General features: G+C 33.8%; 1 protein-coding gene across 1 annotated transcript; it reads left to right on the top strand.

Moving 5' to 3' along the window:
* Positions 1–10001: 10001 nt before the first annotated feature.
* Positions 10002–15307, top strand: LOC142983555 (arrestin domain-containing protein 17-like). Its single transcript, XM_076130494.1, has 7 exons — positions 10002–10198; positions 11277–11399; positions 11746–11960; positions 12554–12736; positions 13336–13521; positions 14223–14482; positions 15075–15307. Exons 1-7 carry the CDS (start codon positions 10084–10086, stop codon positions 15142–15144), a joined length of 1152 nt encoding a protein of 383 aa, XP_075986609.1. The 5' UTR covers positions 10002–10083; the 3' UTR covers positions 15145–15307.
* Positions 15308–15468: the final 161 nt, after the last annotated feature.

Raw genomic sequence — 15468 nt, 5'->3', positions numbered from 1 at the left:
AGATTTAACACCTACGTATTAACAATGCAAGTTAATTAAAACCTTGTAAATAAACTTTATTATATGGCTTACGTAACTAGGTATCTTTAGGTTTCTCAACAAGACCTCAATTTAAAGCCCGAAGTACTTGTAGCACTCATTCGACATCTGTGACTTCGCTTAGTCCAAATTTGAACATTGATACTTGCGTTAAGGCTTTCATATTCGATATTATAACCATTCATAATAAATATACTACTTTGATGTAGATAGTTTTATGCTACTGTAAGTAGTTAATCTATACTAATATTATAAAGCTGAAGAGTTTGTTTGTTTGTTTGTTTGAACGCGCTAATCTCACGAACTACGGGTCCGATTTGAAAAATTATTTCAGTGTTAGATAGCCCATTTATCAAGGAAGGCTATAGGCTATATATCATCACGCTACGACCAATAGGAGCAGAGTACCAGTGAAAAATGTTACAAAAACGGGGAAAATTATGATTCTCTTATGTGACGCAAGCGAAGTTGCGCGGGTCATAGTTTATAAAACAATGATTATGTTAATCGTTTCTAAGGCGAGCATTAGCTCTTACATACTTGGCTTAGCAATGGTTCTTAAAGATAATTATTAAACTAGTGATAGCACTATGTTCATGTCTGGTTTTTGATCTTACGTTTGTGCAGCTATTGATTTCATGGGGTTATTATGACTATGATGTCAATTTATGAGCCAAATAGAACCGTTTTCTATTGCCTTTTATTCTTATTCTATTTTCGTGAAGCATTCTAGAATAAGAGTAATTTTCTAAACCTGAAGTCTAATAATTTAGATCTCAACTCCTATATACCCACTCAGGTCCCAACTTCATCTCCTTCACAGTACTACACAACAAACAGTTTGTGTCCCCGCATCGTATGTAGATCGTGTTCACAAAGTTCAAGTACACAGTTCTATATCTGTACATACACTGCACAGTACTTCACCGGTTCACGGTTTAAACTCATTATACGCAGGTTTGATTTTAAATCTAGAAATTTTTGATTTAAAATTAGCTTTTAGAGTATTTTTTTGAAGTTAGTAAGTGATTTTCTTGAGTCAAAGTTGCTTAAGATGACATAGCTTTAGCATTAAGCTGAATAAATTATTTGATAAATCTGATTGCACTAAGACCAACGTTGACAAATGTAAATTGGCCGAAACGTTGGGAAAAAAACGTTATCACATTCATTTCCGTTCAGTATTAGTTATTATATACCTACAGTATAATACCTACATTTAAATATCTTCAGCAACTTTAACGTTTCCTATAGTATCAAATGAGACTGATCATTGACTATCCTAAGTGTCAGCATTTGACCTAAAATAACAAATGATTTTAATTTTGTTTTTCAAGCTTGTAAAACCTGGTAACAAATAAACGCCCCTCCAAAAAACCACACAATTTTCGTACAAAAATAACTCGATTACATTTTCTCGTCTCGATTCCTGTCGTATCGATATTTCGTCGCGGGACGTTCAGCTAATTTCATTTCCATATCTATTCGAATGAAATGTCCTTCATCAAGCCCTTTCCGGTTACAGATTAAATGTACGCTTTTTACCTTATTTTTCTCTTATTTTATTTATTTTTACGTGATTTCGGGTATTGATTGGATGTGGCTGGTGGTAATTAGGTTTTTGTGAGAGGGTGTAAGGCTTTTGACGATGTGATGTCGTTATTTGGTAAGGGGTAAGTGAGGTACGTATACAAATTATTGATTAGGGTATAAAAAAACCTGTTAAGGACAATTTTAAAGCTTGGTATCGAGAGTTTATAGCTTTGACTCAGTATTGCCTCTACGTGGTTAAAAAAACATTGAATTAGTGTAAAGAACTACAAATATATGTAATTAGAACTATACTAGGGAAATATAGATACTAAATACTTACTGTCCTGGGTTTTATACATAATCACCAATATTCATAGATTTTAAGTACTATATAAGCACTTATTGTTAAAACGCTGCGTAGCAAATAGCACCTCGCGTAGTACGTGTTCGTAGCACTAGTTACAGCTTTCGCCCTTCGTAGCACATGTATTCAGTTAAGTATTGTCTTTTCAACAGGCGGTTTCTTTTTAATATAAAAATAATTTTTCATTTTTTTCAAATGTAGTTGTCGTAACTGGCGGTCCTGTACATAAGTCTTGTCATATGAATGAAGCGAGGTAAGTTTATAGGGATCTAAGCAGGTAGCATTATTTTGGCCCAGCCCTAAGGGAAAATAGCGTGATTTTATGAATACATGTCATCATGCAGTTTTTTGCTTATGATTTATACTCATTACGTAAAATCAAATATTTAATATAAAAACAATGTTTTGAATCCATTTTCAAGCTCTAAAAGATATTTTATCTGCCATTTTTTTATTTCTTTAGCTACAAAATAATGTATTGTATTTAAGTAGTTTTTCACCTTCAGAGAATAGACTCAGTTTATTCCAAGCGAGTACTTAGTCAAATGAAACTTTATATCATTTTGTTCTAAGAGAGTTTACGAGTAATGACAATTAGTGTTTTGTGTAACACTATACTTTTGTACTAACAAACGTTATAAATAATGAAAAGTTTAATTTAAAATGTATTTAAATTGATGTTAAGTTTGATAGTCTCGTAAATTGGATAAGGATTTGCATTTCTAAATTGTTTATTTTTTTTTCTTTAATTAAATCACAATCTGAATTACAGTATATTATTTCGTGTATTGTTTTTAAATAACTGTAAAATACACTCAAAATTAATGCATATCTTCTGATTTTAAAAAGGTAACTCTAATACTACGACTTACTTTTGTGTCCTAAAGACTCTAACAAACATACAAACAGCGGAAAACCAAACCCAAAACAATTTTGTTGACGACCTAATTATTTTTACAATAAGAAATCAGACCCATATCAATTAATATCATCTTTGTTCATTTTTGCTATCATCCCATATATTTCAATATAATAAAGAGAAAGGAATTTTATTATTTGTTCGTTTGTAAAAAAAGCCTCCGAAACTAATCTTACTAAACTCCGCCATCTATAAATCTTCTTAACCTCATTGAAATCGAGTTAAAAATTCTCCAATGTCGTCGCTAATGTACTGAAACCTTCACATTAAGTGTGTTTGATACAAGCCTGTTTTACTGCTAACATGTTATTAGCTGAGCTGAGGTCATGTACAGTTATGAGAATAGATATATGTCTGATAGAGTTGAGAGCAGTGGTGTAAGACAATGCTGTTTTATTACAATTGTTCTGATTGTTTAGTTTATTGTGTATTGGTGCACAGTTCAATGAAATTTTATTTGCACATTGATGACCATCCAAAAGTAAATTTCAATTTTTGTTTATACATTACTTACTTTGAGTGCATAATAAATTGTAAAGTAATGATGAAAAGAGCTGTAAAAAATGCTTAAAATCTTCTTTTGCATTGCAATTGCAGAAATTTTTTTTTTGTTACAGTGATCAGTGATTCGGCATTACTGTCAGTTGTATGCCTGCTTTAACCTCGGCTTCTCACTTGCCGGTGTACTATGACGTAAACTCCAAATATTAGTGCTCAATTTATGCTCGTAACTGTACATAAAAATAACTCGATTATTCTAGAACACTCCCGAGGGAAGACTGAACAACCTCGGGCTTCCGTAGCCTTCCCAGTTATTTGCAGAACTCATTCATCTTTATTACGTGTGGGGATGAAACGGATGAATGATGGTACTTGAAACATAAGGGATGAATGGTTAGCTGTTATATTTTTTAAGTGAGAATGATTAGGTTCCGATTAAAATTTAATTCCCGAAGGATAGGAGCGATGTGTGAAAACGGTAACGTTTCATGTTTTATGTTTTGAGGTCCCATGTCTTTGGTGAGCCTGATATCGGATATGTTACTAGCCTAAGTTTTCTATTACTCCAGCGGAATTTAGAAACTTAGGAGCACTTTGCCCGACCTGCGCATATACCTAATTTAAGATTTTATGATTCGCAGTAAAACCTATCGAATCAGTTTTTTTCTGCTAGAAGGATGTGATAGAGAGAAAAATTAGTACAATAAGAAATCACAGGAATATTGACTTTTTGACTAGGTACCTTTGATTATTCCTATTATACTATCCCTACTATTTGTAGCGAAGGTTTCTGTAATCAATTTTCTTAACGCACAAACTCCAATATTTTAATGCCACATACAAAATACTTCTCAACAAAATATCTTTCCGGTAAGCTAATATAACATAACGATATTACTAAAAGGTATCCTCGCAGGCCTCCCCGAAAACATTGTTACCTCAAAATTTGTTTTTCGTTACAAAAATTCGCTGTCAAACAATTTTCATCGTAAGTTCGTAAAAATGTCTCAGACAAATTACTTTTCTTGATACACTATACGCAAGTATTTTTATAAAGATAATATAATATATTCGTTAACCTTTAATACTGAGAGGTTAAGTGCGGAGTTAGTTTTAAAATTGGCAAATTGTTTGTGGCAAACTATTTGCTAGTACTAATATTATGTGATTTTTAATTACGGTACTTCTGCTAATTAGACCTAATACCATAGAATCAAACTGAGTGCGAAGTTTCAATGCCTTTCAAATGTAAGTATGTTGAGTTCTTGACTGTTGAACATACTTAATGGGACTAGCAAGTTGTATAATAAAATGCTTTTCCACACAACGAACCATGCTTGCGACAATATGAGTTTGACGCAAGCAGGGTTCGTCTACAGGTATATATGTAAGTACATAATATCGAGCAAACTGTTAGCCGCTTACTGTTTTCACTCTGCCGCTAACAATTCGCGCAATCGAAACAATGCCTACTCCTGTCACCGATAAAAGGGCTGTGAAACGTACAGCGGTTAGTGTTTCCGCCACAAACCACTTCAGCACTTACGCATACATCTATATACGTATACAGGGTGTTTCAAGACGTGACATATTAGTTTTGCTTTGTATTCAATTGATAAACTGTCAGCCTCGACACAAACACACTACGAGGTCTCATATTCAATTCTGGATCAAACAATAAGTGCTATCACACATTTTGGACAAAGTAAGTGTTTTTTATTTGTTCGTACTGATATTTTTTAAAGGTAGAGCAGGTATGGTCACTTATACTAAGCTCTGCTTGCCTTTGGAAATGTAGATATAGTCTTAAAAATCTATACTTTTTGTATCAACCAAAAACCGAACCGAAACAAAACAGCCACACATTTTTACAGCATACTTAATCACAAGCCTCAACAAATTTACAACTAAATTTGAACACCCTGTATACGTTATCTAGTATATAATGTATTTATGTACAACTACTTAAGATACACTCGCGATAAACATTAGACAGAGTTGCCGTGTTACCTGAGTATGTGGTTTATGTGATTAAGTATATACGCTTGTTATATTAACTGTATTACTTGAGTTTGATGAGTTATTTATGCCCGTGATGTTACTAAAGATAGATCATTTAATGAAATAATGTCATCCTACTGGTATAAAGACCACCGGAGACTGGTTCCAGTGAAAAGCTATGAGGAAAGCCTTTGCCCATATTATAGGCGATAATATAATAGTGTCCACATGGTCGATACTACTCGATACCTATTTGGCTAAGGCAACCAGTCTCATTGAAAACAGACAACTTTCAAGACTTTATTTTCGGTGTCCAAGCTACAGGTACACTCTCTTTATTTGATAACTGACACGACCAGTGACAGTGACAGGTCAGACGCAGGACCAACAGCGACATGTGCTTTCCGAGATACGAAGAACTATCATACACTACTTTCAAACTCCAGGCAATTATCTCTGAGAATTTTTTGACAGAAAATTACAGAAACGAGTCTTTGGCTTGAACGGAGTTCGAACCCGAGACCTCTGCGCGGTAATCGCACAGGCTACCGATCGTCAGAGCTACCAAAGAGGCTGTGATGTATAAGGGTGCGTTTCCACGGAAGCGAAGCACGACAGGGCCAAGAGTAGCGGATAGCGAATCTACCAATGACGCTATTTCTACCGCAACAGACAAGAGATTTCAAGCACTGTGATTGGTCGATTTACAATCCGCTCCACTTCACTCTGCCGAGTTCTTGTTCAATGAAAACGCTCCCTAAAACGTCAGAGTCTCAACATTTCCTCTCCGGATGTTTATTTCGATACGATTGATTCAATTCTTAGCGGCGCGCTCGATTTAACAGCGAACTTACTTTCAAATGCTATGTAAAATGTTTGCTGTGGGGAATATTGAGTTTCAAAGCTAAAGCTGTGGTGTATTTCTGCTTTATGTTTAAAAGCTTGTGATGATGTGTATTGTTATAAGACTGCTGAACATCTGTAGTAAAAGACTTCTCAATAGTAGCTCAGAGTTTGGTAACCCTCGACTCGCCTTCTATTACATGGGACTAACATTGTGAATGGCTTAACATGAGTGTATTTCATACACCTCTGCTTATACGTTTGGGTAAAAAGGCGTGATATTGTAAATCCTACAATCCTACACAAAATTATTATCAATGCGATAGTTTATAAGGATTAATGTATGTTTTGCTACTCTTTTACCCAAAAGCAAAAGAACTACTAAATAGATTTTGATGAAATTTTGTACACACATTGTTTGTAATCTGGAGTAAAACTTAAGGTGGTTTACCCCAGGAAATCTTTTACACGGCCAAAGTAAAAAACAGAAGCTATAAAAAATCTTAAAACTTATATAGGTACAGTTGTAAACATAATATGTGTCGTACAATTCCCAGTAAGCCCGCAAGTAACTCACGGCTGGATACTCAGCTTATCGTATTAAACGTCCAGCGGCTTTAGAATCGGCTTACTGCCAGCACTCGGGTTAGTAGAGCTTGCTACGTGTTAATACTGGCTTTGGAAAACGACTGAAATCGATACGCGGTTTAAAATTGTGAACTATACTGATAAAAACGTTTATTTTACTTTTGATCACAAAATACTCAATAGATTTTGATGAAACTTAGTAGTCATAATATAGATTATAACCTCAAATAAATAATACTTTAGAACTTGAAAAATCAATGTAAAGTCAGTTACAATGTAAAGTAGTGTTATTCGATGAGTAATAGTGATAATTATGCTTTCTTTGAGTCCGTGATTCTCGGAACTTTGAATAGTTGTCGCGCTATCGGACACAGTCATTTTAGAAATTATTCTATCGGTGTAATATAACAATACCTACTGTATTTAAAATGTATCTATACTCGTCTACGGTAAATTACCTACATTTATTTATCTCTGATCAACTGTTTTCAAGAAGTGCGTAAATACCCTTCAAATTAAATTATTTGATGACTAAATACCTACTCGTACTTATATATTCGTGTATTTATTGGTAGTTACAGGAATATAATCCAATATAGGATTTTTTTTTTACAGATATAAACTTTCGAAAGCTAAAGAGAGCTGTACAACCTTAAGATTTGAACCCAACATTGATTTATTAATTCATTCGATCTAAATGCCTTTTTCTCCTAGTTTCCTCTTCTAAAATATTAAACAGTTTCAATACAATTGTAAAAATCACCTTACGATAACAAATATGATTTCCGCATCATATAGAACCTCCGTCGAGATCCTGTCTCGCCGGATATTACGTAAAGAAGTGATACGCACGACTTCCGCCGTGTAGTCATGTAAATTATTATTGTTAGGATTTTACTGGAATGAAAGGATAACAAAGTATTGTACTGTGTTTGTGAAATGTTAAAATGGAGGGCTGAAACAGGATTTTCTTTCGACCTTTTTAGTGTTCAATTTAACTTAGCCTAATTTTTCTACCGAGGACAATAAGACAAGTTAGCGTGCTAGTAGTGGTAGATTCTATTCCCATACGAAAAATTATGGGGGGGGTCCCCATAATTAATATTTGGTTTTTATAGGTAGTTGTTGTTATAGCAGCAACGAAAATACATCATTTATGATTTTTTTTGCTATTATGGGGGTTTCTCAGATACAGCCTGGTAGCAGACGGACGGACAGACAACTGAGGCTTAGTAATAGTCCCTTTGTGTACAGAACCCTAAAAATGATGAACCTTTCTGTCTGTCCTATTTATTTTTACATCATCAACCATAGTTACTAAATATAAAAAAGTAAAGTGTGTCATAGTCAACATTCAGAAATGTCAAATTAAAGCGTATTTGTTCGTTGTTGATGTACAGAAATCTGAATTTTTGATATCTTTTCGTATGTTTGCAAATCAAGGGAGATGATCGAGAAGTTCTTGGACTCGAACAATCCGGAGAATCTTAGTTGTACTTTCAGTTTGAGAACTGGCTGTATATTTGTTGCTTTCTTTGGAGCTGTGAGTATGAAGACAATGATTTTTATATTGCTTTAGTCGCTCGAACCTTAATTTTATGCTTATGAGAGCGCAAAACTATGAAACATTTACTACTTTCGTAAGTTGTCATCAATATATAAAATATTGTATGATGATAATGTGTTATATTATATCAATAATATCTATAATAATATTATAAAGCTGAAGAGTTTGTTCGTTTGTTTGTTTGTTTGACTGTTTGTTTGTTTGAACGCGCTAATCTCAGGAACTACTGGTCCAATTTGAAAAATTATTTCAGTGTTAGATAGCCTATTTGTTGAGGAAGGCTATAGGCTATATATCATCAAGTTACGACCAATCTAGTCAACAATAATATTGTATGATGAGAGAACATAGCTAGGACTAAGCATAGTCCATTTGCCGAGAATTTTCATATTTCTGAGTACATTACGTTACCACCAAATATCTATCCAAAAACTTGCCTAAACTTCGACCGATACTGAAGCTAAACCTGGCACCTTACTGTGTTGGACAACTTTATTTGAGCACTTGCTGTGTTTCTTGCTGAAAACCAAAGTGTCAGGAATTGAAGAAAGAAATGATTTTCTGTTATAACTAATTTTTTTGTAACCATGCAATAAAAAGTAATTTGTGTTTTTTTCAGCTACTATGGTGTTCAGAGTTCCTGTTCGACAAAAGACACAAGATCGTCATATACATGAATGAGACGAGGCACAAACTTTTATATACCGTAGTGTTTACTTTATATTTCACTTGCTTCCTAGCATTTATGATAAATATCTTTTTACGTTACACCACTTTATTTCATTTATTTATAGAAAGATAGATAAATATATCTGTTATATATGTGTGATAAATACCTACATGATGATGCGTCACGGCTGTAATACTCGCAGGTGCAACGGAGGTGCATGAAATACACCCATGGTTAGCTATTTACAATGTTAGTCCGTATAAATTGTGAAACGTGACGAGTCTATTGCCAGGCGTATTAACGAACTCTACTCTAGCTACTATACTACTGAGAAATATTCTCATATAAATTAGAAATTGATATTAAAGCACTGCCTGACCTGGGAATCGAACCTGAGACCCCATGATCTGTTGCCACATAAGTACATTACCGCTCAGACCACAGAGGCAGTGCTATGCATAATAATTATACGAAATGAACGTTAAAAAGCTTATTATCTCAGATTGCCTAATAATTAGGCGCAAGTAATATTGGCCGTGGTCGCAGGTCGGGATATCCCAAGCATGGAATTTGCGGCTTATTAACATAAATAAACAATATTATAACATAATAATATTTGCATAGAGAAACCCACACACAACGTGAACTATAAGATCAAGATACGTATAAAAGGGAAATCCCGTGCGATTAAGTATCATAAATACGTGTGAATCATCATCAATCAGCATTGCTTAATAGTTATAAATAACTACGTTTCAAAACTTTATTCTAAAAAATATTAACATCCAGTTTCAAAACGAAATGCACAGACGTCATTGAGTATCAAAATAAAGTTTATTTCTGTCAAAATTGAAAGCATATTGATAAATGTCATCTCAATTAAATAAATAAAAACGGATATTTTCCTGTTTATCGCTCGCGAAACAACTTAGCAAAATGCCCGCATTCACTCAATACAAGTTATGTGTGACAATGACTTTGTCATTAGTTCGTAAGTTAGCCGCGGCGCGGACGCTTTCGCGGTTATTTTCTTCAAAATTAAAAAGTTTTAGTGCATTATGGGTTTCGACTACGGTACTATTATTTTGAACAATCGAAATGGTGTTTATTTCGCCGGTCAGAATATAATTGGAAAGATTGTTTTCACTAAAACTAAGCCAAAAACTATATCAGGTAAATATTGGGTTTTTACGTTTATTTTTATTTGTTTCGTATGATAAATAAGACTTGGACTCCGGTCTCTGGATAGTGTTTGGGTAGCTGCCTATGCAAACTTTTTGCAGTCCGAACCTTTTTTGTGATTAGTGTTACTTAACACTTTTTTGTTAGACCTTTAAGCTTCCCGCTGCTGGTTATTTTTTTTTTTAATGGATAACAACATTGTTGAATTTTTATAGTTTAATACTTAGGTAATAAATTATTTTGGCGCGTTTAATTAATTTATTTTATTATAGGTATTGTTATCAGAAAACATAATAATTATACATAAAAACCATTTCCACAATTTATTCATGTTTTTTCCCTTTTTTAAATTAACTTTATAAGTGTTATTTGATGGCTTATCTTGGATATATTTTATGATTCATACACATTATCTAGTTTCAACTAGGACTATTACTAGACTTATCTAATACCTACTCTAAACTTAGGTGACCTTTACTAAGATAGACTATTGCATAATAATAATATTTACATAAGTCATAGAAGATAACTAGTGGGTAGAAGAAAAATAAATAAAATTTTTAAATTATTATTTTTTTCCTTAGCCTGTTTGAGTGTCCCACTGCTGGCCTCATTCCCTTCCAAATCCCCCTATCGGCGGCAAGATCCGATCAGTCCTTTTCAAATGCGTCAGGAATGCCTATTCTTTTATTTTAGTTATTATTTTTAAGTTATGTAGGCATATACTTTAACCTGTTTTATTATTATATCTACCTAGCTCTATGTGCGTCATGCATGAATCAGGAAAACTAGGTGAATTAATTAGCGGATTTTTGTTTGATGTCACAATAAGGAAAAAAGTTTAATACCCCTGTATTTTTTTTATTATCACTTAAAAACACGCAAAGAAGATTCTCAAGTTTAAAATGTTAATTAATATACTTAATTAAAGTTTTACTAAATTTATTTCTTGACATAGCAATAAGCACCTAAAATCGTAAAGATTTTAAAGTTAAAAACAATAAATAAAAACTAGTTGATAACATTTATTTAGAATTGCTATATTTTTATTATTGTTTTCACATTACAGAATTCTATGTGAAGTTCAAGGGATTCTGTGCAGTGCGATGGACAGACGTGGCCGCTGACAACACGAGTGTAGTCCGATCATCTAATGAGGAATATTTTAACAGAAAATATACTATTCTTGAAGGTAAAATATTTATTAAACAAAAACTTTATGTATTTTTAGTCTTAGTTCTACTATTTTTAATAAGTGCGTGTACATGTGTATGTGCGTGCGTGCCCGTGAGTTTGTTCTTTCAAAAATTAATATGTACTTTAAAAAAAACACTAACAGTAAGTGTACACGTAATACTATCCAACTTATATTAACTCTACTTACAAAACAATACAGGCTCTAAAACTTTCACGCTTTCAATTATCATGCTTTGACGTTAGAAATGCGAAATAACTATTTAAGACATGTTTTTCTAAATTTTCAGGTGTCATATTTAGGAAGTAAAAAATATTAAAAAAAATTTTTTTTCAATTTTCAGGTGAACACACTTTAGAACCAGCTACTCACGAGTATCCGTTTACTATTCCAATACCGATAGACACGCCTTCCTCTTATGAAAGCAAGTATGGACACATTAGATACCACATCAAAGTGGTTGTTAAAGCGAAGGGAGCATTTTCAGCCGATAGAGAGAAGTCTATGATGATTACTGTTCTTACAGCCGTGGACTTGAATAAAATACCTTATTGCCAGGTACAATATGAATCCTTCCTTCAAATCGATACATCAATACTATGGGTACAAAAGCAAAAGTTTGGCCCTCTTATTCATAAACACACTATAAACCTATTTTAGTTAAAAAGCTACTATAATATTTTTTCTATTTTTCATTTCGCTAAGACGTGAAAGAATCAAAACACTTTATAAGCCTTTTATAACTTCATATATTTTTATGAATAAGAGAGTGGATGCTTAAATAGATATTTTATGCAATTTGGCACAAGTTAATGCATATTATATTTTTTCCACGAGATTTTTTTCACACGGACTAAGCCACTGGCAGATAGATGCTTGAATTATAAATGCGAAGGTATCCGTTTTTTACGCTTTCACGTCTAAACTACTGAACAGAGTTTCATAAAATTTTATGTGGAAATAGATGAAAACCTGTGTTCTGGCTTAACTCTTTGACCGCCACGGTCGGCTATACTCGACAAATCAGAACGTGTCGACGTGTCGTTGTCGACATTTGCCGACGAAAGCGTGAGCACTTTCTGATTTGCCGAGTATAGCCGACCGTGGCGGTCAAAGGGATATCTATTGAAATGTATTAACTTTTTTTTTAGCATCCATTAAAGTTTAATTTAGTGGACTCGTACTCCTGCTGCTGTGTGCGCCAGGGTTCATCTCAAGTGAAGGTCACCATTCCGTCTGGAGGATTCTGTCCGGGACAACTAATGCCTGTGCAAGTGTCAGTGATGAACCCCAGCAAGGTGGAGATTTATGGAGTCAGACTTGCTATTTTAAAGGTAATTTAATTATAATTAGTTGATAAAGGTTGACTGCCTCCATGACGCAGTGCGTAAAGTAACCACGCTGCTACTATTGCGTCGGGAAGTCTTGGGTTCGATTCCCACACGGAAATATTGTGCGATTCACAAACAGTTGTTTCTGATCTGATTGTGCTATGTTTCCTTTCGAAACAATAGCAACCTTTTGTGGGAGTAGTCTTTTTAAATAAAAAAAGTATTTTACAAAATCTCGCGTCACACTCTTTGAGTCTTTGTGGACGGAATGGCTAGACCTTTTTATGCTTTGTGTGTTTATTTGGTGGGCCAGCGCCAGAGAATAGGTTCCAGACAATTATCGCAAACCTTATATGATTTAGAAATTTATAATTTTCTCTACAATTTTTTGAAAGATTAAAATTAAAATCAATATTTTTTTTAAGTTCACTATTTTCACTTTATTTTTACCACGACACGAAGCTCTAGACATAATTTATTGTAATATGGGGAAAAGCATCCAAACATAAATTATTAACATTAATAAAAAAAATTAAGGCCTTAACTGAACATTTATTCCAAAAATGATTTAATAACAAGTACTATATTTCTTTTATCTACAGCATACAACATACATAGCAAAATCGAACTCTGGTAAGAAGAAACTGCACGATACAGTCGCAGCAACTCGGCGCGGTCCTATCTACAGCCGCACTACCAGAAATTGGAACTTTGAAATGCCCGTCCCACCTATAAAAGTGTATAACTTGGAGTTATGTAATTTTATACATATCAGATATGAATTAAAGGTAATTTTTATTAGCTACTACTTATTATATGTTTTGCCAACAGCTGTACCTTAGCTTTGCGTCATCTTAATTGGTTCAGTAATTTAGCTCAAAAAGCGTACCTACTAGAACTATTTTCGTTTCATACATTTTAAACTCTCGCGATGCATGTTTAATATATAATAGGATACGGGAATTAACGCGAACACGCATTTATAGGTATGCATAGCACAGGTAGATGCCAAAACCATCCTTATGAATCACTCTGTCTTTTGAACGTACGTAACGTAAAAACGTACAAATTGAGTTCAGTGGTTTTTAAGCTTTTGTTATATTAAAAATTTCATACTAATTATGTAGTTGGAAAAGTTTGTATGTTAATCTGCTACACTTTTACGACAAATACGCATAAAATATTGACGGAGATTGCATGGAGATTGAAAATCTGGATTCGAAAAACACGCTTTTAATTTTTTTTTTAAATAGTCCCCTGTTTCTTAGTACATTTAGCGGTAGTTTATATCTTCAATAGCGTTTTTTTCTATGAGTATATATTATAATAGATAAACTACCGCTAAATGTACTAAGAAACCGGAAGCAAGTTACTCGCAAACTTAGCTAGACCTGCGAACTAACTAGTAGATTATAATTTTTTTTTATACAGGCCTTGAGTCCACCACGCTGTTTGGGTGGGTTTTAGATTTACATAGTTAAATTTTCAGGTTACCGTGGACGTAAGTGATTTCCACCACAATAGCTGGGATACTAAACCTATAATATTCGGTTCCATTCCTCTGCTACGTGCAATACAACCTGTAGAAGTCAGTAAAAATAAAAAGAAGGGAAATAGAAGCAATGGACATGATAGTACGGGAGATTTTGGGGATACACCTTTTGGTGAATATGACAATCCGGGCATAAACGATAATGATGACGATGATTATAGCCCAAGCGGTGATACGAGTAACAATTATTGTTCTAAGTAAGTGTTTATTTTATTTATTTGAAAGAAAATTTGACTATGATGACTATATTTAGATAAAAGAAGTCCATAATAAAATATTACCTCTGTGGTGCGGTCGGTAGTGTGCTAGAGAATTCGGGTTCGAATCCCGAATCGGGCCAAAAATGTATGCTGTCAAGAAGTGTTTAGAGTAATACCCTAAGATAAAAAATTGAGATAGCAGACCTCCGTGGCTTGGAGGACCAGTGTCTCTCTCTTGTGTCGATTATCCGTCTCACCGGATTATAAGACTGATGGACTAGACAGCGTACCTGTATATTATGTACACACGCGCGACGTTGGCTATTATTATTATTTATTTATTCAGTATTCTGGCACATACATTTACACATATTCCTACAAAACTATTTTATGGTTTGACTGTAGGCGTTTCAATTAAACTGGCCGCTGTAGAAAATTATCGGTTCCACGTACCTCGGGACTACCCGGATTTTTTGGGAGTACATGGGACTTACATTGTAAATGGCGAAAAGTGGATGTATTACATACACTTTTCTTTCACACATTTTCAGTTATAACAAGCGTTGTTATGTATGTTATTTTTTTACAGTGATACTGGGGACACGTGCGGGGGTACATCGTCTGCGGACGCATGCGGTGGGGGTGGAGGGGTTGATTGACTTTATTATTGTGTTTGTCTGTCTGTATGTTTGTGTGTGTAGATTTAGGTATAATGCTCAAGTTAGTGATTAATATTAAGTTTTAATTACAAATATATTTTTAATATTATATAATGTTATATAAGGTGCTCTATTGTGATGTTCGTCAATTAAAATATTTTTTTATTATTTTTTTAAATTGGTTATTGTTATTTTTTCTTTTCCTTGTGGTCGGAAGGTATAGTTTAGCATAAGCTGGTTTAAGGTAAGTGGTAAAATAATATTATCTCATCGTTCATTTACTTATATCACGTGCCAAATGACTTCGGCCTGAATTCAGCCGCA

This window comes from Anticarsia gemmatalis, chromosome 24 (genome assembly GCF_050436995.1).
Source record: "Anticarsia gemmatalis isolate Benzon Research Colony breed Stoneville strain chromosome 24, ilAntGemm2 primary, whole genome shotgun sequence".
NCBI lineage: Eukaryota > Metazoa > Arthropoda > Insecta > Lepidoptera > Erebidae > Anticarsia > Anticarsia gemmatalis.
The sequence above is the reverse complement of the archived record's forward strand: the minus strand, read 5'-3'. Positions and strand labels throughout refer to the sequence as shown.

What these genes read in the sequence shown, in the direction of transcription:
- LOC142983555 (XM_076130494.1), top strand. Translation starts at nt 10,084, where the DNA reads ATGGGTTTCGACTACGGTACTATTATTTTGAACAATCGAAATGGTGTT. An exon ending in TAAGCCAAAAACTATATCAG is followed by an intron (nt 10,199 to 11,276) that starts GTAAATATTGGG and finishes TTCACATTACAG; the next exon opens with AATTCTATGTGAAGTTCAAG. An exon ending in AGTAACAATTATTGTTCTAA is followed by an intron (nt 14,483 to 15,074) that starts GTAAGTGTTTAT and finishes ATTTTTTTACAG; the next exon opens with TGATACTGGGGACACGTGCG.